The 22,714-nt window shown below is 37.2% G+C and overlaps 1 protein-coding gene across 49 annotated transcripts in view; it reads left to right on the top strand.

Moving 5' to 3' along the window:
- RIMS1 (regulating synaptic membrane exocytosis 1) overlaps positions 1 to 22,714 on the top strand; it is a 316,584-nt gene that overhangs the window by 119,233 nt on the left and 174,637 nt on the right. For 47 of the 49 annotated variants that reach the window (XM_039568317.1, XM_039568335.1, XM_039568319.1 and 44 more), the window contains exons 2-3: positions 190 to 403; positions 2,056 to 2,067. In XM_039568317.1, coding sequence (XP_039424251.1) covers positions 190 to 403; positions 2,056 to 2,067 — 226 coding nt within the window. The remainder of the gene's footprint in view (positions 1 to 189; positions 404 to 2,055; positions 2,068 to 22,714) is intronic. The other 2 variants (XM_039568325.1, XM_039568320.1) reach the window with 1 other exon arrangement.

Genomic DNA, 22,714 nt, shown 5'->3' with positions numbered 1-22,714 from the left:
ATGTCTATTACTTTTTTTCCTATAGAGTGCCCTATACAGTCTTCTGTGTGCAGCATGTATTTGGTATGAGGTACATACAGTATTGTGAACAGGCCCAGAATATTAGGTAGAGTTGCAAGCTGAAAGAAATACAGAGTAGTAGACTTTCCTCCTATTGGTGCTATATAAACTTTTTTCTCATCTATGCAGGAGGTTGCATCAACAATTTGAAAGCTATAAAGAGCAAGTAAGAAAGATAGGGGAAGAAGCCCGCCGTTACCAGGGAGAGCACAAGGATGATGCTCCAACATGTGGAATCTGTCATAAAACAAAGTTTGCAGATGGTTGTGGCCATTTATGCTCTTATTGCCGGACCAAGTTCTGTGCTCGATGTGGAGGTCGTGTCTCTCTGCGATCAAACAATGTAAGTCTTCTGACATGTACTCCTAAGAAAAAGCCTCCTTGACATTGTCATGCTACAGATTGTTCACCTTTAGTTTGGCATTTCATGCTTCATTTTACTTAAGTGTTTTGTTCATTGCTTTGTTATGAGGTGTGTATCATACAAGTAAATCAATGTAAAATCATACAAGTAAAACAATGTATTTAGTGATTGCCAAGGTACTTTGGAATCACAGAGCTAATTAAAGCAAAAGAATAATAGTGTCTAGTTCTACGGAGTGACAGCTTGAAGAAAATACTTGTTTTTCATAGAATGAAAGAAGAAACCATTTTGCTCAGGTACAGCTCCACATTAATAAATTTTTATTGAAGCCTTATTTAATATTACATTTTTTATTTTCATGGAGCTTTTCAGAAACATTTATAGATTACTTTTACATGGAATCAGTTGATTTTTTTGGTTGGGAAAAAAACCCATCCACTTTTCTTAGCACAGTGAAAGTGTTATGCCAATTTATTTTAAACTTATTTAAAGAACAGAACTACAGAATAATCTGGATTAAGTATCTTCCTTTCAGACAGGTGAGCTGAATTGTTCTCCCTCTGATCTGCATGAGTTAGCTGCAGCAGCTTTCCACAAAACCAAATGATATCCAAGAGTACCCTCTGATCAGTCAGTCCCTTCCAAGCCTCTGGCTACTCACTTGTGCACAAGCAGTAGGATCTAAATTTGGAATACTGTTATCCAGTGATTATTTTTGGCTTGTCATCAAGGACTATGGTGTGTTATAAAACATTTCACACATCTCTTTTTATTACATTAATAGTTTTGTTATCTATCATGAGATGAGGTAACCTTCTCCTATGGCTTTAAGATGCCAGGCTTTTGTAGAGTGCATTTATCAGTGCTCTTGGTATCAACACAAATTCACTTAAAAGTTAACATAGATTTTATAGCAGATAATCCTGTTCACAAGGGACCTAGTTTGTGGCCTTTTCACTTTCCTTAAGATGGGCATCAACTGAATAGGCCTTCTGAAATTTTGTGTAAACCAAAAATAACCCCCCAAAAAGATGCATTTCATGCTTGTTTTAGAAGTTTTCCATAGCCTCAATGTACCTGTGAGTCCATTAAATTAAATTCACGTTCTGAAGAAAACTATATATGTGATTGGGAAAATTTGCATGTATTAATATATTAGTAAAAATAGATGCATTGCATTATATCACCTGTAGGTGGTGTCATTGGAGCAAGTCTCTGAAAAATACAGTTTACTTTGATATATTACATTATTCTATTAATGAGTGCATGTGATACAGCTTATCTTTACTTAGGAAAAAAATTTGCATATATATTTTAAGCATTTTTCACCTGCTATTTCAAGTCACAGAAATGGAAATGTGTGAATTCATTTGTTACTTGCATTTTGTTTCTTATATTGTTTATGCTTCTGTGGGTCAGGGTGGGAAAACATGTTTTCAACATATGCAGTAATGTCATCTTTTTATTTAAAGCTCTTTTTTTTCTTAATTTTATGTTTTTGTCTCTTTGTAGAGAGTTATTAGAATTGCATTTCTTTGAAATCTGTCTATTAATACTTGCCTATTTTATTCTTTATCTCTTCTTTTTTTCTTTTCTCTTTTTATTCTGCTTCCTTGGATGCTTTCCCAAAGGAGGACAAAGTGGTTAGAATCCATGCTTTTTATAATTTATTATTATAATGTTGTTAGTTAACTGGGATACATATTAATGTGAAAAATTGAACTGAAATTTCAAAATCATTCACAGGGGATGGGGGGAAAACACGAATCCTAACACCCAGGCCCTACACATTCCTTAGCTGAACATAGGCCTAAAGACAGCTCAACAAGGAAACCCAAGACTCTTGTCAAAATTATGACAATAAAAGAAATTAAGAACTAAGAAGTAGAGGAGGCAATAAAGAAGTAGAGGAGGCAATAAGTGTAATAAAATTTTATTTCATTAATATGTCTTTAGTTAACAGTTTTGACTTTTTGCATGCAAGGTCCTTCCATCTGTTTCAGGAAATCTAATTTAGTATTTTAATTGTAATTTCACATTGTTTTACATGGTTTGCTGTGTTTCATTCTGGCTGCAGCAGAAATTCAGGGAATTCCTGTAAAATCAGCTTTTTGATTTACATTTTGAATAATATATGTAGGCAAACAAACGGGACATAAGTATAATGAGCAAGGTGGAGTGAATCCTTTTTGAATGCATAGTCATAATTTGAAAAATCTGCAGAACTTTTAGGATCAATACAGGCATATTCACCACTAGTGCCTGTGCCTTATCTCAAATAGGTGAAGGTAGTTCCCTGTTCATCTCCGCACCCTGTGCATGGCAAAAGGGGTGGCAGTACTTGAACAGAGCAGTGCACGTCCAGTTACCACCTCTTCTTGGGCAGCTCTGTGAAAGATGGTAGTCCAGATTTTTAATTGGAGAATTGAGTGTGGAAATTAGCTAGCTTTTCTGGCACCTCAGCTGAAACGAGTGTAAATTAATTACAACCCAGTGTAGTTTTTGATGCATTCTTTGTGGAGTTACGCTTGTGATATGAGGTAGTGTTAGGCCCCATTCAAATACTAGCATACCTGTAACCTGAAATTTAGTACTGTTCAACACCCAGGGAAAATTATTTCTATCGCATCTGAGTATTGCAGTAGGATTTTTCTATGTCAGTAGTTTCTGAGGGCATGGTTGTTCTTCTAACGGCTATGAAATAGAACTTTCTACAGCTCATTCCCGTGTTTTCTGTGTGGTACTCTGAATGAAGTGTTAAAATAATCCAGTAGTTCTAGATCTTTTCCATTCTATCTAAATGGCTTAGGATAGAGTGAAAGAGGTTTCAGCTCGACACTGATTTCTTACTAAAGCAGTGCATCATTGATGCATCCATCCACTGGGGTGTATTGAAACATTAGTGACCTTGCAACAGCATCTTCTTTAGGGTCAGAAACAGCAAAGCGCTCAAGTACCCTAAATGCCATTTAGGTACAATTTAGCCACCTAGGTTTTGGAGAGCAATTCAGGTGAACCTCACTTGACCTCCTTATATGCTCAAGGCATCCTTCACCCTTCAATTTGAAACAAAAACTTGGCTATATAACAGAAATTGTGTTAGTGTCTGCATGCAGGAGAGATTGTGTCTTCAATAGGGGACAGCTTAGGTGTTCATCTTTAAATAATGTCACTTGGGATCCAGAAAACAGATTCCATGGCACTAAAGATCTCTGAAGATGTGTTCTGAAGACATATCTGTCTCGTCTGGATTGTCCTAAGTGCAATTAAATACATCCTTATTATTTGCACTTGTCTTAGTTTAAGTTTTGCTGTGTTGAACTCCAGGCTTCCACATGCCAAGAAAATGCCCTGATAATAACGCATGAAAATAAATTCTATATGGTGTGATAAAGCTGCCCTACATCTCTTTAACAACTAAAAAGTTAATGGTAGTTGGAGGGAAAGTATCCAATAATTGAATGTGTGGGAAACATGGGGAACACTTCTTTAAAGTACCATTGCTTTAGCAGTGCCTGTCTCTGAAAGTTAATGGAATATATAGAATTAATAATACATGCCTAGAAATAGCATGTTTTATAACAGAACAATTGGTATGATTAATATAGAGCAACATGAGAAAAATATTATTTCTTAATTATTTTCAGTGGCTCAATATTCCTGACTAATTACATATGGCAAGTTTCATATCAGTAACTTTTAAAACATATTTATCCCTTAGTCTCCACATGAATTTTTACCACAGTAAGTTATATTAATACAAAACACATGCACCAAGTTTCTTCAGTTGAAGGGTGCATCATTTGGAAAGGATGATGAAGTGTGAATTACCAAAGTGTCGACTCAGGAAAAGTCAAGTGTTATCCTAGATTCAAGGTGTTTCCTGTAGAGTTGGAAAATTAATGATACCTCATCCGGGATATTGTTTCCCATGAGTTACCCATCTTTGACAAACACAAACTGTGACAGGCACAAAGAAAGTCAAATCAGAGCATGATCCAGGAAATAGAGAGCTGCTCATGTGAGAGAAGGCTAGAAAGATTAAAGGGACAAAAGCTAAAGCAATTATACTTGATACCTGAAGTATGGAATTGATATGTAGAAGTGCAGAAAATTTAAACAATAAGAGTAGAGGCCAGTGAATACATGAGACCAAATGGGTATAACTTGGCCCTAAACATTCCTGGCTTGAAAAAAGATGTTTACAGTCATTAGAGTAAAGCCTTGAGAATTTATTTAGTGTGGCTTATTGGAAAGAAAAATACCCCAATAAAACTTTAAAGGCTAAATTTAATGAGGTTAGGACAGGATTTATGTGATGTGGATGCTTGTGGCTGTAGGGCAATGTGTTAGATCCCTAAGAGGTCCTTGCAGCTCTCGCTTCTAGCTAAATATTTTAAAAATTTAATGCTTTGAAGCTGTTCTTGACCTTTCCAAGTAAGTGCCAAATATTTTTTAAGGATTTTTTCAAATATATATGGGAGAAATTAATATGTTCTCTCCTCATTTAAAATCATAAAGGACATCCCAAAACACCTTGTAGTGAGTGTTTCTTTGTTAGGCATCCTAGGCTGATCAAGAGATGATGCCAGTACACTTAAAAATTAGTTAGCGATAACTGATATATTCTAGTAGCTAATGAGTTTCATGAATTTCAATGATTCTTGTTCTAATATGTCAAAATGCATACCCAAATATGTTTAGGTTCTTTCATATTCTTTGAGTATTGGTTAGCTCTTTGCACTTTCCACCTGAGTTTGCTCTCCTTTCATACAGTTGCAGGCAGACAACATTTAATGAGTTTAATTCAGTTTTATGTGAGATAACATTTCAGAAGAAAGTCAGGTAGGTTTCTTTTTTTTTAAGAAAAAGCTGACAGGAGTGACCACTTGCTTTTATTTGGCAGAATGTTCTAGGTGGTTTTAGTTCCTTATAGAGTGCCTACACTTTCACTTCGTATCCTTTTAGTTATGCTCCGTATACCAAGATTTTAATTGCCAAAATGGTAGTGGGTTTGAGTTACTTCTCTCTATTCCATTCACTCTCCCATGTGATGTGAAATATTTTGGTTTTTAGGGCAGTGGAGAAGTCAGCAAAATGTCCAACTGGTTGTTCTCCATGGTTTGGTAAGGAATGGGGAGGGCCCAGCCTCAGTCCTCCTGATGTCCTGGCTGTTACTACTTTCTCTGTTCTTTCATTCCGTGGTACCACAGCCTTGTAAAGCAGAAAAATGACTGAAAATACAACTTCTTTTCTTTCATCATTCATGTAAAACTTTTTCACAGTATTTAGTTAGGTAATGCAAAAATATGTATTGCCTTTGTGATCACCTGATACATGTTTCTTTCTCCTTCTAGAAAAGGAGATACATTTTAGGGTACAAAAATGAATGAGCAAATGCAGTTTCTTTGGATCAAAATTCAAATATTTTGTGAAGTGCTGTGGGTGTATTGAACTAAGTGAAATTTCTATGACATTGACAGAATTAGGTGGAAAATCCATGGTCCAGATTAAGCCATGTATTTATCCATAGCAATCAGTCTACCATTGTACAGCTTTCATTAGAATTACTACTTTTTATCAAATTTAAAGTGAAAAAAATTGGTAGCAAATGATAAAAGTAAATTTTGCCACCATTTTCCTGTGCTCTGCAGAATAGAGCAGTTTGCTTTCTCTTTTCTGTTTACATATGTAAAGAACAACTGGTAGGAAATCCGGATGTAAAATGCATTATAGATAGATGAGAATTTATTCACTGAACTTAGTAGGATGTGGTTGCAGAAAATAATGTTGGTAATCAGTGCAGAAGAGTGTTGTATTTATGATCTGGCTTTCACTGAAACTGTTTTCATTTTAGTATAATGTCAGTGATTTATACTTTGAAAGAAAGACAGCTTGGAAACATTTCCTTAATTGTATGTCAGGTGTTTTTTTTCAGGGTGTTTGTCATTTAGTTCCTTTAAATTATGCTTAAAATTTGATTACATAATGGCTTGCTAATTTAAGCCTTACCAACTTGAGCACATATGCCATGAAATTCAGCTGTGTTCTAATGCTTTAACAGAAGTTGGTAATATTGTCAGAACAAAATGTCTGGATTGTCATGATTTTTTTTTTACATCCCTTTCACAGAACTCTTAGGTCAAATTGTCCATTAAAAGGCCAATTTATGTATGCTCTGACTAACACAGCTGTAGAACAAAACAGAAAAAATCCAGCAGAAGGACGTAAAATTACATAGCAAATTGCAAATTGATAGCAGATAAATTCTCTCTCTGTAGCATTCAATGTAATTTGTTTCCCAAAAGATATGGGGTTTATATGCATCATGAAAGAAGCACAGCTTTTCAATAATGCCTCCCTGGAACTGCTGCTTCGAGCAGGAAAAGAAAAAAAAAAAGGCCAGCAAGAAACTGAGGAATTCTATTTCAAGTAAGGTGTGGATCACTGTCCTCTACTTCTGGGAAGTTAGTTCATTTCAAACAAGTGTGAGTGCATAACATTTTTAAGGAAATCCTTAAAATTAGCTTGCTCTTCACCAAGTTTGCTGAGGAAACATGTTTGCCTTGAAATACCCTTTTTATAGGGTCCAGCTAGCAAAAATGATTGGTTCCTTCTTATATTAAAAAAAAAAAAAAAAAAAAAAAAAAAAAAAGGCAGGCAGGTGATGGTAATGCTCTGAATTTAACCAGATCAGACTTACTTAATTTACAGATGGGACTGTAGAAGAGTCACTAGACAGCTGGGTTTTTCTTCCACCATAGCCTTTAAGTCATCATTAAATCAGTAACCACTTGATTAAGCTCTGTAGTTACCCAGGTTTAGTTTACCTGTTTGCCAACCTCTTAAATTGTGACTTGTTGTGTGATTCTACACTTTGTGACCAAGAAAATATATTGCTACTGCAACCTTCTCTCTTAACCTGTGATAAAGGGCTCCTGAATCCATCATGTCTGTTCTTGCTGTTGTCATGCAAGCTGGGTAACAGAGATCTGTGGATACCTGACATAAAAAATACTGAAAACTCCATGTAGTATAATGGCACCTAAAAAAACCCCCCAAACTTTAAATCCACTGCAGTGTTATTTCTTGCCATATTATCCTATTTTTAGTCTTGTATTTTTGGTATTGTTGTTTCAATTTAACTGATTTGAGACTATGGGAATTATTTTGAATGTCAGCAATACCTTTGAGTGTAATAATTCCTTCCATTGCAAAATCTTGCATTAAAACAAACAAACAAAAGAAGGATTGCAAAGGTCAATTAGGCTTTTCAGGAGAAGCTTTATTCCACCTCCTCTTGTCTAATGTCATGTGTGTGTATATATATATATATATATTTAGTATATGTATGTATAAGCATATATTGTATAGATTTTTCATAATTGAACATACATGCATACCATATACATACATCCTGCTACATAGCCTTATACAGGAAGTACAGGGCAACCCAGTTTTTTGACCTTTGAAATCTGTTAATGATTCAAGGTATTCAAATCACCTGAGGAGTTATTATTTACGTACCAGTTTTTCTTGACAAAAAGAGATGTTATGCCATAGCACTCACAGAATCCCAGAAGGGTTGAGGTTGAAGAGAGTCTCCAGAGGTCATCTGATCCAAACTCCTGTGCTCAGGCAGGGCTTGTCCTTACAGCTTGGCACATTCATGTGTCTTTTGACTTGCAGGGTGAGCAGTGAAAAACTCAAGGAGAATTCATGTCATTTTTGTTACTTGTTTGCTTATTGTAACTATATACATTATAGGCTTACACAAAATCTCATTAAGTTCTGTTAGGAAATAATTATGTGACTTACAGCTTTGGACAAATGAATTTCAGAATTTTACAGAATCCTTTAGAAAGAGTACTAACACTAGGATGATTTTTTTCAGCTCAGTGTTCAGAGAGAAAGAAATACCAAAGCTACAAAATCAACTTTGAGCTTTTCATTTCTTTCAATGTAGTATTTTTATTTTAATGCTCACAATCTCACATTCTGTTTGGTCCAATTAAGCTGATGATATAAAGCTGAGGAGCAGGAGCAGGAGAGCCTTCCAGTGGTTTTCCCAAAAACAGTGTGTATCCTACTGGCTCAGATACTATCTGAGGTGTGGGAGATCACTGTTGAACTCCATTGTGACAAAGGCTGCTTTTCCAGATGCTGTCAGTACTGAAGAAGAACATCTTCCTACCTGACTTGGGTCAGTCTCACTACAAAGACAGAAAAAAAAAAAGTTGAAATTATTTTTCCTTTTTTTGTTTTTGTCCAGCAGTATACTTTGAGTTAGTATTTAGATCTTTGCTGAAACGATTTTATTGCACTTTTCTATTAAGTTCTGGTTTCAGAAAATGTAAAAATATAGAAATATTTTTATTCACTGTTCTGTCAAATATGATTCATCTATGCCCTAAACATCTGTAAGTGAAGAGGTGGGATTCAGGTTCTTATGTAAAGGAAGATAATTTTGGTTAATTAGTTTCAACTGCAGATATATGTTGAAAAGACAAATCAGTTAAGTAAGTTAGAACAATTGAAATCTGAGATTTTTTTTATGCAGTGCACCTTAGGTAGAAAGAGGATAATAAAGAAAGAAAATACTAGTGGTGCAACACAACAGTAAGAAGTCATGAGGAAGGCCTGGTTTCTGTTTGATGTGTTCATATACCTTAATATAATCAATATGATCCTGTAGACTGTAACTTTATAGTAGATTCTTATTCTTGTCTCTCCAGTGAATACAGTTTTGAAAATGAACCAGTATCACCTTATAGATTTAATATGATAATGTTGCATATCTGGTGTAAGGTAAAAAGAAAAAATGAACAGTTTAAACCAGACACAATTCTGATCATCTCTGACTAGTGAAAATACATACACAATTTTATAAAATCGGGTGAAAAAAATTTATCAAATAAAGAATTGCTAAAATTATATGTTTATATGCATGAAATAAAATTTTCTTTCTACATCTTACTGCTTATACTTATTAATTCTGATAGATTGGAAATACATTGATAGTCTTTGATCACCTTTTGCTTGCAATTGTGCCATAAAAATGTAGATGGCTCTAGATAGCTGTAATAATAGTGATGCATACAATTAAAATCCTAATTTTAAATGGAGCATTTCTTCTTTAATGAGGGCTTTCTCTTGTAATAGGAACCTTTTATTCTTATAAACAAATCATTATTGCTGAGTCATTAGTAACATTCTCATAAATATTAAGTCTTCTAAATATTTAAGGCTTCTACAGTAAATATTTCAGTTTTATATTTTTTCCAGATTTTCTGGGAATAGGGTTGGTTAGCTACTGGTAGGATATCTGCTTAGTTTGGTCTGTGTAGATGATAATTTTCAAAGCGTAGTCACTCCAGGAATCTGTTTATGAGTCCTTCAGTTCTTCATTACTTCAACCTGTTTCCAGTAATGTTACTATCAGTAGAAAGCAAACTCAGTCTTAAATCCCTGCAAAACCTGTAGATAGCAAGCTGCAGTTTTGGCTGTGAGGTCACTATACCTATTTGGAACCGTTCTTCCATCCTTTCAGTGTATTATGCACATTTAATTGCCTTAATTTTCCACAATGTGCTACTTTTTCAAGTTCTTTAATTCATTATATGAATTGCTTTGAATTTATTGTTACCTCTTGCTAAGAAGTCAAATCCAATCTCATTACTATTAATATTGGGCTATTACCTTTATGGTATCTTAAAATCCAAAACTCCACTGGCATTTTCATTTGCCATCTATTGGCAAACCAAGGGAGGTGGGTTTGTGTTTTGTCATGCCCAATTTCAGTTGGGATGCAAAAAAGATAATCTGTAAGTGTGGAAAAGAATTACGTGGAAGCCCTCCCTGCTGTGGAGGGCTAAAGAGAAGGGATCACTTTACAAAGACATACCAGGCAGACAAACATTTCACACCACCTAAACTTTCATCTCATTCACCCTGAAGAAAGAAATGTTGATATCTCTTCTGAGTGATACTCCAAAAAGAGCTTAGCTTTAGAGACTGCAGGAACTTTTTCTTTTCTTTTTTTTTCCCTCCTTCAAAAACATTGAGGGAGAACAGAGTAGCAAACTTGCAGATGTCCAGGGATGTATTTAGGCTCTGGAGGCTTGAAGAAGTGTGTTCCTCTGTGGGATGCCTGAGGGGATATGGTGCACCAGCAGAGCTGACTGCTGATGTCCAAGTAGAGGTCAGTCAGAGCTGGTAGTCCTGTGGCAGCACCTGATGGGACTTTTTTTTATCTGAGCAATGCCCCGTCAGTTTTTCCAGCAGTGGTCTGTTTCCTAGATATACTTGGGTTTTATTGCTAGAAGACGATCAATCTAGAATCATGTTGCTTATTTCAAACTGTGCCCAGCTGTGGTATCTGTGAAAAGTCCTCTTGTAAAAAGATCCCATAAAGTGGAAGATATCTCCTAATCATGCATGATCCTTCCCTAAAAGACTTGAGCTTTTGGCAAAACTAACTGAATCCCCTTTTCAGCCTCTGGATACCTTTGTTCCATGTGGTCACACAAAAACCAGCTGCCAGCTACCAGGCATGTGAGAGTGCATTCATTTAAGCTGAGGCTGATTTGACAGCCCAGTGTGTACCCCTTAAGCCCAACAAATTCTTTACTTGATCATTTTATTTCTTCTTGCAATTTGTGTCTTTCAGCTTGAATCACTGTAGCTCTCATTCATGTAAGAGTCTTCTATGTGATGGGATTTTTAACATGGTATGTGGGGGTTAGGACTAAGTATGACTTCTAATATTTAAAATGTTCATAGTTATATACACTGCTGAGGCACAATTGTTTGGTTTTAGTAGTTTACAAAATAACAAAGGAATGCTAAATAGAGCTAAATTTAGTAAACTGAATTCCTGGGCTATTCTGGCACCCCAAGACCAGGGAGATTTTAGCCAAAAAGAGATCTTACCGCAAAGAGAGATTTTATAAGATTTATGACCTATTATGCATTATGAGAAATTGACAAGTAGCTGAAAAAATTTCAAGAGAACAAAGTAATTATGAGGACTAAATGTAATCTGTGCTCTGTTGCTGTTTCTTTTTTTATCATAAATGACCTTAATCCTCATCCAGGATTAAAATTCAGTGTATTTTTAGCCATGCAATATCCTAGATAAAAGATACTTCCATCTATGTTTTTATATACTTTGCATACTGGAGCATTTTGTAATTTTACTTAAGGGATGGATGCTTCTGTCTATACATCTCCAGTGCTGCAATTAGAGAGGATGTAGGATAGTTTGTCATACATATACCTGAGGTACATGATTTTGTTAAGCATAATTGAAGATAGAACTGTGTATTTCAAGCAAGCAAATCCACAGGCAAAGTTTCTGTAGCATTTTGTGAGTTTTTTCAGATTCCTTTAATATTAAAGGACCCATCTGCAAGTGAGCCTTTGTGTGGAGATGAATCAAATCTCTCCCCAAAACTGTGATTATAAAATGATATAAAATATCTGTTACCAGTTGTTTAATGACTGGTAAGAGGTTAAGTGAAAATCTGGACAAAATGTAATCTGCATTTCCTTAAAGAGCAGATAAAACCTAATAATTTTTTTAATCCAGATTGAGGTTTCTAAAATGCTGCATGTTATTTAGGCTGAAGTTTAATCGTGTACTCTGCAATTTCAGTATGCCAGCTAAAACACCTGTCAACTAATTTTCATGCAACAGGTTTATAGAATCTTTGGAATTAAATGTTGCTTTCTCAATAATCTATTAGATTTGTTATTAACTTGTCCATAAAAAGCAGGTTCCCATAGCAAAACCCTTTTTAATGGTGAGTTTTGGGAAAGTTATTTGGGATATTGCATTCTAAAAAGTTGAGTATTACTGAGAAGTACAGATTAATCATAGAGATGAGCAGATGTTGCTGGGACTCTGTATAAATAGATGAGCATGGGAATGATGGTTGTGTTGTCATGACTGGAGGAAATTTTTGTATGTTGCTGGGATTTTAATACTGGTAGTGTAACTTTTATCTCTGCAACATGTGGTAAGTGGTCAAAACTCATGTATGCATGCATCAGCAAAGTTAATCTTTCTCTCTAATTTTTTCTTCTCTGAGCAATAGCTTCTACAAATGGAGAGAGAGCAGTTGCAAGTTCGTCAGCAAGCTGCTGTCAAGACCTTTGTCAGCCTGACAGCTTTACCCCTCAGGATTATTTGGATCAGTCCTTTTAGCTGTAAAGAAACCTGCTTTTCTAGACTATTTCAGGGACTCATCTCACTGCCTTTGTGGTTGGGTAAAGAGACCACAGAGGCAACTTCTTGCCCATGTAAGTTTAATGCAGCAGAAAAAGCAACAAGGGAATTAAACTGAGGAAGACTTCATCTACTTTATGGTTTGGGTTTTTTTGCCCCCTAAGCTTTCAGCATAGATATAACCATACGCTAGCACATCTGTGATACCCTGTGTTGCAGGTTATACCCCTTCACTCCATACACCTGATGTTTTCCTAATCAACCAGCAAGTGTTTAGTAGAGCCTATTGCTCGTGTTAGAGGAGCTGCCCTCTTGGTCACTTGTGTAGACTGTTAAAGAGGAGACTGGTGAAGCGTCCAAAGGAGATTGAGTCAATACATTTACCAGCCAGACTGAGTAGGAATCAGTCCCAGATGAGAACCCCTACATTGTATGTGAGCTGGGTTTATGCTTTTGTTATACTTATGGGGGGAGATCAGTGTACCCCAGAGTGCTTCAGCTTGCTCTGAACTAGACTAAATCAGCTCTGAATCTTTCTCAACTGTGGTTCCTGCTTAGCAAAATAGAGCCCCAAGTCATCCAGTGCCCTATAAGGTACTGCAGAGTTTTACTGTAGCTCCCAGCAGCTGCCCAGTGAGGGTGGCTCTCAGGTAATACCCATTTCATACCTTACAGCTCCGCACTCATATTTTAGAAATGTTAGGGCATTGAAGGTAGAACTGAATGCCAGTGTTGAGGCAGTTGAATCCTACAACAGATTTTCATCAGCTACAGTAGGAAATCATATAGCAGCAATGGCCTGTAGACACATTTAGAAACCTATATTTAGTCTTTCAAATGAAACTCTACACGCTCCATCTGAATCTTCTGTGCAAACCTACGCATTCTCTCCCCTACAGGCAACCTGACAATTCATGCACCAGCTGGTATCTTTTTCAGCCTTTTGTCTCCTACGTGAACTGACCTCCTTAAAAGAGGGTATGCAGTCTTATTCAGTCTGTGATATGTGGAAAGTTGTGAATATATTCCACTGTAGAGAGTTCAATTTTGCTTTTTTGTCCCATATTAAAGACAGTCACTGACAATAAAATGTTGGATGTTACTGAAAATTGTACTAACCCACACTTAAATTTTCAATATTTTATTTAGGATATACTTATTAGTGTTGGTAAACTCTTTTCCATTTCTTGAGTATAATTCATAGGCCTGAGAAGACCAAAACCCTTTTTTAACTCAGTAAGCATGCAGTGAGACAGTCATAAATTCTTGTTAAAAATTTCCTGTACACAATCTTCAGATAATGAGAATAGTAGAGTTCATCTGAGTACTCAGCTTCGTAAAGATCAAGTCAGCTAAGGGAATGAAAACCCTTAATCAAGGATAGAATGTTTTAGCCTTCTTGAGAGTAAGATGGTGATTGGAGAAAAACTGAGTTGGTCTAGTTGACTTAGGAGAAACTGCTTCTTTTTGTAAAAAGGTGATAGGCAGATATTGGATACAAAAGGCAGGTGCAGTTAACCATGCAGCCAAGTCAAGGAGCAAGCCTAATGCTTGAGGCTACCCAAGTTTCAGGCAGGTTTGGCAGGCAGTCTTATGCTAATATAGTATGTGTTTCTCAGAAACTGTGCTCCTTTTGTAATGCCAGAGAGAGATGTACCCTATCAAAAGTTATTGCAGCAAAAGTTTTATGGAGTCTCAATAGCTGTTGAATAGTGCTACGTACAGTTCTCTCCAGACTATGTGCCTAGATTTCCAAGTTATCCATTGAAAAGAGAGTTGAAAGCTTGACAGATCTGGGCCTCTATTAGCAAGACCCAATGATAAATAGAAAATAATATTTCAGTGATTGTAATTTCATGAAAAATAACTTGATTTTTAAGTCTCTTGATATGAAAGTTTATGACGAAGTTAAATTTGATTAAGAAGGCTGATAAATCTATCTGGCTGCTGCTGTAATGCTTCCAAATGATTTTTTTCTCCCATTGAAGACTGGGGAGAAACTGTTAAGATTCCAAGGACTGTAGATGGGCTTTCAGTTATTTGTAAAACTGTTATGCAGTTTGTTTCACAAATACAAGATTTATGCATTTCTTCATCTTGTAAGTCTTGTTAAAGAAGCTTTTGTGGTGGACTGACCTTGTCTGTCTGCTAGAGGCTCCATCAGGATAAGGGGAGAAAATAAGATGGAAAAGCTCATGGGCTGACATAAAAACAGGAAGTTGGTTCACCGACTACCACCAAGGGTAAAACAGACTCAGCTTGGGGAAGGTTAATTTCATTTACTGCCAACTAAACTAGAGTTGGATTGTGAGAAGCAAAGACAAAACCTAAAATACCTCCGTGCTCCTCGTTTCTTCCCAGTGTCAGCTTTAGTCTTCCATTCCCAACTCCTCTGCCTTGTCCAGCCACATGGTACAGGGGCATCAGGAATGGGCTGGGACCAGTCCATAATAGCTCCCCTCTGTTGCTCCCTCTTCCTCCAGCTTGGAGTCCTCAGTGGGCTGCAGTCTTTCAGGAAAAATACCTGCTCCCATGTGGATTCTCCAGGGCCTGCATCTTCTGTCAGGAAAATCTTCCCCAGCATGGTCTTCTCTACAGGATGTAGGGGAATCCCTGCTCAGGGGACTGCAGTACTTCCTCCCCTCTGCCTTCCCTCACCTTGGGGCTGGCAAGGCTGGTTCTCACGCTTTCCCCCTCACTCCTCGCTGCCTGTGTCGTGCTTTTGCCATTCTTAACCCGCTGCTCCCGAGGCGCTCCCGCCTCAGCCGTGGGCTCAGCCGTGTCCAGCGGTGGGTGTGCTGGAGCCTCCGGAGCCGGCCGTGTCTGGCACGAACAGCCCGGGGCTCCCTGCAGCTCCTGCTGCTGCCGTCCTGGGGCACCTGCACCCCACATGGCTTCAGCCCTGCCCCCTGCAGGCAGCCTTCTTAGTCCTCAGACTATTTTCTCTTTCCTTCTTAGCTATTTCTTTTTGTAGCTCTGCATGTCATGGGATCAGCTTGCCTTTCCTTTGGCCAGAAGTACCTGTAGTTACTGCTGTCTTCAGTGAACTGACTGGATTTAATCCTTGGATTTGATGCACGAAACAATAGCTTATTTTCAGGGTATATGATGCAGATTTTTGAAACATTACTCTGGAAGACTTCCCTGTTTTCTTAATTTTCTGTCCTTTTTTTAAAAGCAGAAGATCCTTTATACAGTCAGTGGCACATGGGTTGCAATCATCCTTATTCACTTGCTTTCATTTCTCATTTTGTTCTCAACTTCCGTTAATTTTTCTGATTACAAGTAAATTTTGAAACTATATCATGGCAAGTTTTGAGGCAGTGTTACAGGCTTTGTTTTGCATAAGCTAATTCATAATTAAATATTTAGTAGATAACAATGCTGCATTTAGCATCTCACTGTTACATCATACATTGTGTCATAAATTAAAATCATACGAAAGCAACTTTGTGTACACCAAGTGGATGAAAATGAGTTAAATGATGGCCACAGATCTAATCATAAACTACCATCAACATAAAATGACTGTCTTTCTATTTTAGCCCCAGAAGGATCACATTTGGTGTTTAAGGATTTTAACATTTACTTTTAAAAGCCACTCTTTTGGAGGTGCTAAATTATGACAAGAAGAGCTTCCTGATGTATAGCACCTTATATTACTTGTAAGTTGGCTGTTTTCTCAAAACTCGTCTGACATAGCGTTCTCTGTGCCCTTTCGCTCAGTTAAGGTCTTCAGTTTGTTTGGTAGGAATCTGCATTTTAGTGTTTTCTTAGATGGTCATTGCCAACTAAAAGCTCTATTTTTTGCCATGTTTATGTTATAAATGTAGCTACCACAATTTTTCTTGGCTAAGAAAATCACCTTTTACTCCTTGCTTCTGTTTTGATTTTATTTTTCTTTCCTTTTAAGTATATAACCTGTCCAGCATATATTTTAATGGTAATTACTATTTCTTAGCAATTTATCTTACTGAATAGCTGAAAGGTATGTACTCTCTCAATCTTATTTCCTTTTTTATTTCTGATAACTTCCTGGATGGCTGACTTTAGCTGCCCAGTAATTTCCTTTTACAATTAAAATGTCACGTATTATTGTATTAAATGAGTGCTAAGAACTATGATTCCTGTGCTTCAAACAGCAAGGAAAGAGAGCATTGTTCAAGATTAACATAGAATACAGCAATTCTTAGGCTTCTGTATAATAAGCATTTTGGGATGGCTAAATTTAGCAAATACCATAAATGTTTCAAAAAGAAAAGTTCCTTGTGCTTGCACAGCAAGTGACATGGCATAGTCTCAGCAACTCTTGCAAATAAAATGCTTAAATCTAATTATGTATTAGAGAGGATGAGAAATAAACATATGTAGATTTAGAAACTGAAGAGTCACTTCTCCTTTGATTTAATTTGAAAGACAGCCATTAAAATCATACAGAGGACTTGGTACTATAGTCTGACTTATGCAGAGCAGGACATTCAGTGCAGATCCTAAACCTTTCAGCTCTATCATAGTCTGCAAGCAGCAAATTCATACAAGGGTAGCAATACTCTTATCACTAGTGCTCAGGACAAAAAAAAAAAAAAATAGAGGTCTCTTCTAGTGGCTGAATGTTAAACTTCAGAATAGGTTGTTTCTTTAAAATAGGCAGGGGGAAAAAAAGTGAAGGATTTGCAGATAAGGCTGCAGTGTCACAAGGTTATTACAAAAGCTGCTGGACGTGCTTTGTTTGCATTTAGAACTTTAGTGTCTCACATCCAATCTGACGCTGTTCTCTGCTGTGTACTGAGAGTCCTGGTGAGCTCATTTGTAAGGTGGTTTGTCATAGTGCACGTGTGTGTGTGTAGTAGGCTTGGTAATGTAGTAGGCTTGGTAATGTAGTAGGCAGGGTAAGCCCTGATTATGCCTGAAGAGATGTAAAACTCACCTAAAAGCACTTTTCTTGAAAGAGAAAGACAACCCTGAATCCCTAAATGCCTTCTTTGTTTTCTGAAGAAAAAAACCCAATCCCAAAGAAAAAAAACCCTAAACTGAGGAAAGGAAGTAGAGTTGTCTCTGAAGTAAGTTTTATTTGTCCATGTGTCATCTCTGTTCCAAATGCAATAACTTTTGCTATGTGATAACAAAACAATCCAATTTTGTTGCTTTTCCAGCACACTAGTGTCCTCATAATCCCTGATATTTGTCCCACTTTCTCCCTTTTGTCTGTCTCTCAGTTTTTTTCCTCAAATTGTTGTTCCCTCTTTATCTTTTCTCTTCACCCTGGTTTGAACCTTTCTGTTTGTCCCTGTTCTCTTGGACATTCTTTCTTCTTGGCCACCTCATCTCACAAGTCTTCCCTTCTTCCCTGCATTCTTTTGTCTAAAGAACTGAAGTGGTTAAAGGAAAGTTATTAAAGACAGCAGGGCCAGAAGAGTCTGACCTCCAGTAAACCAGTCGTATTTAAGCTGGGATAAACTGCTGGTTTTAGTATAATCACCTAAAACTTACAGAGACAACCAGAATAAAACAGTACTAACATTAGAAATATGTAGTCTACTGACCTGATTTCAGTGTGAAGTTAAAATTAATTATAAACTAGAGAGAAATACAAAGGAATGATTAAACTCATATTCTAGAAAGAGCAGATACTGCTAAAATAAAATCTTCTAGAAAACCTCTCCCTGTGGCTATGGATGAGAGTGGAATTGTCTGATTTGTCTATTCTGTCTGTTTTGGATTAAAATAACTGAAGGTGATTTGTTTAGCTGAGATAATTCTCCTGGCTGTATTACATAATCTGAATTGAAAAAGCTCAAAGATGGAGTCACATGAACATGCAAGGATCAAATCAAAACTGAGAGGAACAATACTGTGCATAGAATGTTTATCACACAGCTTGGTCAGTTCACAAAATGGGCACAGTCTTTGAGCCCAGCAGAAGGCTGATGTATCTGAAAGTTGTTTTTTCCAGATACACCATGTGAGCAGAGGTACTCCTGCTTCCTGCAAACTCCATGTTTGTGTTTAGTGTTCAGCTACTTCAAATACGGCTGAATACTGAACAGCAAATATCAGCATGCAGGAAAGGTGATTCAAGTTTAGGCAATAGTAGATGGACCTCACCAGCTCTGGAAGCTGTTTCTATGGCAAGGCTACCTTCTACCAAGCAGGGAATAAGAAAGTTCTCTCCTTAGTTGCTGACATGGTTCTCTTTCTTTTATGTAAGGGATCTAGCTGGCCATTAAATTTCTTTTAAGTCCTGACACACACAGAAACCTGCAACACACAAACCCCTTACCTGATGAAAAAGATTGCTTGCTTCTGTTGAGCAGGCACGTGAGCACAAGTGTGGCTCATGGTCCCTGTATTTGTACCACCATGGAGTAGGCATCCCTCTATTTCAGATAATAAAGAGGCAAAATATCCTTAACTGTTGCCTCTTCCCTGAATAGCCTTAAACTGTCACTGCACTATATGCCTTTTATTTGTTTAGGAATTACAAAGCCTCATTAGATATCTGAGAATATACAGGTAAGTGCAGAAGATCATAATGGTTCTCATCATCTAGCAAAGTTCTGATCTCAAATTTTAGCCTGTTTTTGTAACAGTAGCTTCATCGGATGATGAAATATCATTACCGTTTGATTTTTCCAAGTGTATTGTTCTGCACTGCTTTACATCATTTTACCTTATTGAAACTTCCCTCTTTCCTGTGTGGTCTGCCAGTAGTATTGCAAATTCAGAACAGTAAACCTCTGATATTAATACTCGGTGTAGTCTGTAAATTGGCTGTCAGCAATGTGCTATTTAGATCAGTTAAAAAATTGTAATATTCTTACACTGGCACAAAACTCCTAGTGCATTTTCCTGCCCCATTTTCCTTTTCCTTATCTTTAAAATCTTCCATATTCAAACCCACAGTTTTTTAACCCTTTCTCAGTCTCCCATAGTCTTTGCTTTCCTAAAAATCTACACTTTTCCTTACCAAAACCATAGTTTTCCCCAGTTGGTTTTTTTTTTAATAAATCTGAAATATCCACTCAAATTTGTTGTAGAACACTGATATTCTCTCTTCCCCTTCCTCAAATCTTCCATCCCAGATTTACTGAGATTCCTTTGTGCTCGAGCTTGATAGCACAGATAGCACAGACTTAATCAACTTAGCCTCAGACTCTGCACCTGGAGCGAGAGGTGGGAGAATTAAAAGAAAGGACCATGGACATCTCAGAAGGTAGGATCAACAAAGACGAAATTAAAAAAAAACCCAAACAACAAAAAGACAAAAAACCTATGTCATCCTTTTGGTAAGGGAGTAACTGCAAATCAGATGTTGAGCCAACTCTTAGTATGTTGTGGTTCCTCAGGATACTCTGGTAGCTTTTTCATAAGAGGAGATCAGGTTGCTGGTCCATGTAAGGTAAAATGTACAAATAAAGTGTATGTTTCCTTTAAAAGTAGCTGTTTTAAACATACAAGAAGTTGCTGTGACGGTATCAGTGGGAAGAGTCTGCTTTCTGTAATTATAAGCATTCCATGCATTTACATTCATATCAAAAAGTCAGGCTTAAGTATTTCTATTTGTGTGAAGAAAACTTTAAACTTAAGGGACAGTCTGGGATAGATGGTGAAACATGAATATATGTAACACATATAGGGCATAATCCTATTTGGTGCTTTGTCAAAATCCTCATTGGCAGTAGTAATTGTTCCAAAATACTAAAGGTACCATATGATGCTCAGCATTCCCCAAGCATGGAAAGTCCTCTCCAGCTAAATTTACACTATGGTGCCTTTTTTTTTTCATTCTGAAAACTAAATATTTCACAGATATTCATTTTTGAATTTTACTCTTTCACTGAGAATTTCTTTTCTTTCACTAAAAGCTTTCTTTTGTTTTGTTAAGAAAAGTTAAAATATGCAGGATCAACCTGGTGGAGGTTTGTAATGATTTTGTTAGAGCTTACATTTCCAGGTTTATCTGGATTATGTTTAGTACTGTTATCTCTACATGATGTAAAAAAGTATCTGTAACAGATCAGAGTCCGTTCCACATCTTTGTGGTCAGCCTCAGGAGGACTGTCCCAGACAGTGTGGTGAGCCAGGCCTGTGTGTGGAGCTGCCCAGGCACAGGAGGAAGCATAAGTTTGATGCCACTCTCCTCCTGCTGTATCACTCAGAAATTAGATGCCTAATTTCATGTTCTGGTTGCAAGGCTCTGGCAACCTTATTCTAGGCTTTTTGTGGACTCGGGAGTGTGGGAACTCTAAGCAAAACTCAGCAGCCAGAACTTCTCAGCATAGGAGTTGGTGGGGAACAGAGGAAAATTCTGTCTAAGCAGAGTTCATAGTCATAAATTGCGATTCTCTGCGAGTGGAAAGATGATCAATCCAAGTGGTCAGAGAAGTTTTCTGTCAATCTGCATGGCAGAGATCACTGCAATGAGATGATCCTGCAATATGTCAAAAGTATGCTTTTTTCTTCTCACAAACATTTTGTTCTTCCAAACAGGGTTTTGGGCACTTGTTGTAACTGACAGATCCAAATGTGCTGCACATGCTCCCTTATGTTCCCTTGGCAGCTTGTTATGCCATCCATAAAAATCTTTGTCCTAACATGATTCTCACTCTGCTGTTTATTCAGCCCATTCCCACTGAGTATTCCTGAACTGCCAGCCATTCTCTGTTGCCTTCTATCCCTATCTACATAGCCAGTAGCCAATCCTCCTCTTCCTCACAGCCCCTGAATTTTTGCATCATGTCTTCATAGTGCTCTGTTAGTCTCAGCTCCACTGTCTCTTCCTATGGATCCAAGCAGTGTCTGTAAGCTTCGCTTGTTTCCTGCGTCCATTTTTCTTTCCCCTGAATTGCCTCTGCAGACAGAGGTGCCCAGAACAGATCTCCTGGTGACCCTATGCTCCTGGTGGCTGTCAAGGCCAGTATGTTCCTCTGATTAACTCAACAGCGATAGACGCTGTACAGGTTGGGAACCTCAAACACATATGCAGATGTTTTAGGCAGACAGCCTCTCAGTCCTAGAGAGGATGCCATCACAGGGGATGCCACCTAGAGAGGATGCTGTTCACACCTTATTTCAACACAGGATAGAGACACCTAATCTCTGAAATCTCTGGCGATGTATAGATATATACAGATATGCTATAAATATAAGACAACTTGGTTCTCACTATATCATATTGGGAGTTTTCAAGCACTCAGTCACTCCACCAGCTTTTGGTAGAAGTAATCTTAAGCTCTTGGATAGCAGAGGAAGTAGCTCTGTTCATAGCTACGTTCACACATCATGGCGCATACTCTGGGAAGAAAATGGGTCAGCGTGCTGTGGGCTTTCCACAGTCCCTCGTGTGAGTACAGTGCCTGTCCACTCAGAACTTCAGGTTATATGTATGTTTTGCTTTAGGGCAGAAACCTGTGTAGATAGTGAGACAAAAAAGAGATAGACCTTCTAGCAGTAAAGTATGTAACATAACTGAAGAACAGTAAGGCCATTTCTCAGTGCTTTATTCTTGACAAAATCACAGAGTTCTTGATCACCTCTGGAGATCATCAAGTCCAAATCCTTGCTTAGAGCAGGCCCAAGTATATCAGGTTGCCAGGACTGTGTCCTTTTGGGTTTTGAATGTCTCCAAAGATGTAGAATCCATAACGGTATTTTTAATATTTTTTTGTGTATGTTTAAGAATACAAAATCAAAATTTATTTCATACCTATCAATTCCCCTATCATCTGCACCAGTTGATCCACTCACTTTCCTTTCCATGAGCTTTCTTACAAACAATTTTATATATATATATATATATATATATATATGTATAATATGTAAAAGAAGAGTATAAAAAGGTAAATAATGGTGTTGTAGTGCAAGCTCCCACAGAAATAATGAACACTCCCATACATGATTAAAGACAGTCTTGTTCTGAGCATTTCTATATTTTTACTGCAGTTTGTAAATATATAAGTATAGTGGAGGGAAAAGCTTCTGGCAAGTTGTCTCTGTTTTATGAATAGCAGCTAAAACTTTATGTCAATCCTGACTGTAAAGCTGTTTCATGCCATTTACCT

Source organism: Corvus cornix, chromosome 3, assembly GCF_000738735.6.
Source record: "Corvus cornix cornix isolate S_Up_H32 chromosome 3, ASM73873v5, whole genome shotgun sequence".
In the NCBI taxonomy this organism is placed as follows: Eukaryota; Metazoa; Chordata; class Aves; order Passeriformes; family Corvidae; genus Corvus; species Corvus cornix.
This window is presented reverse-complemented; position numbering and strand designations above follow the sequence as displayed.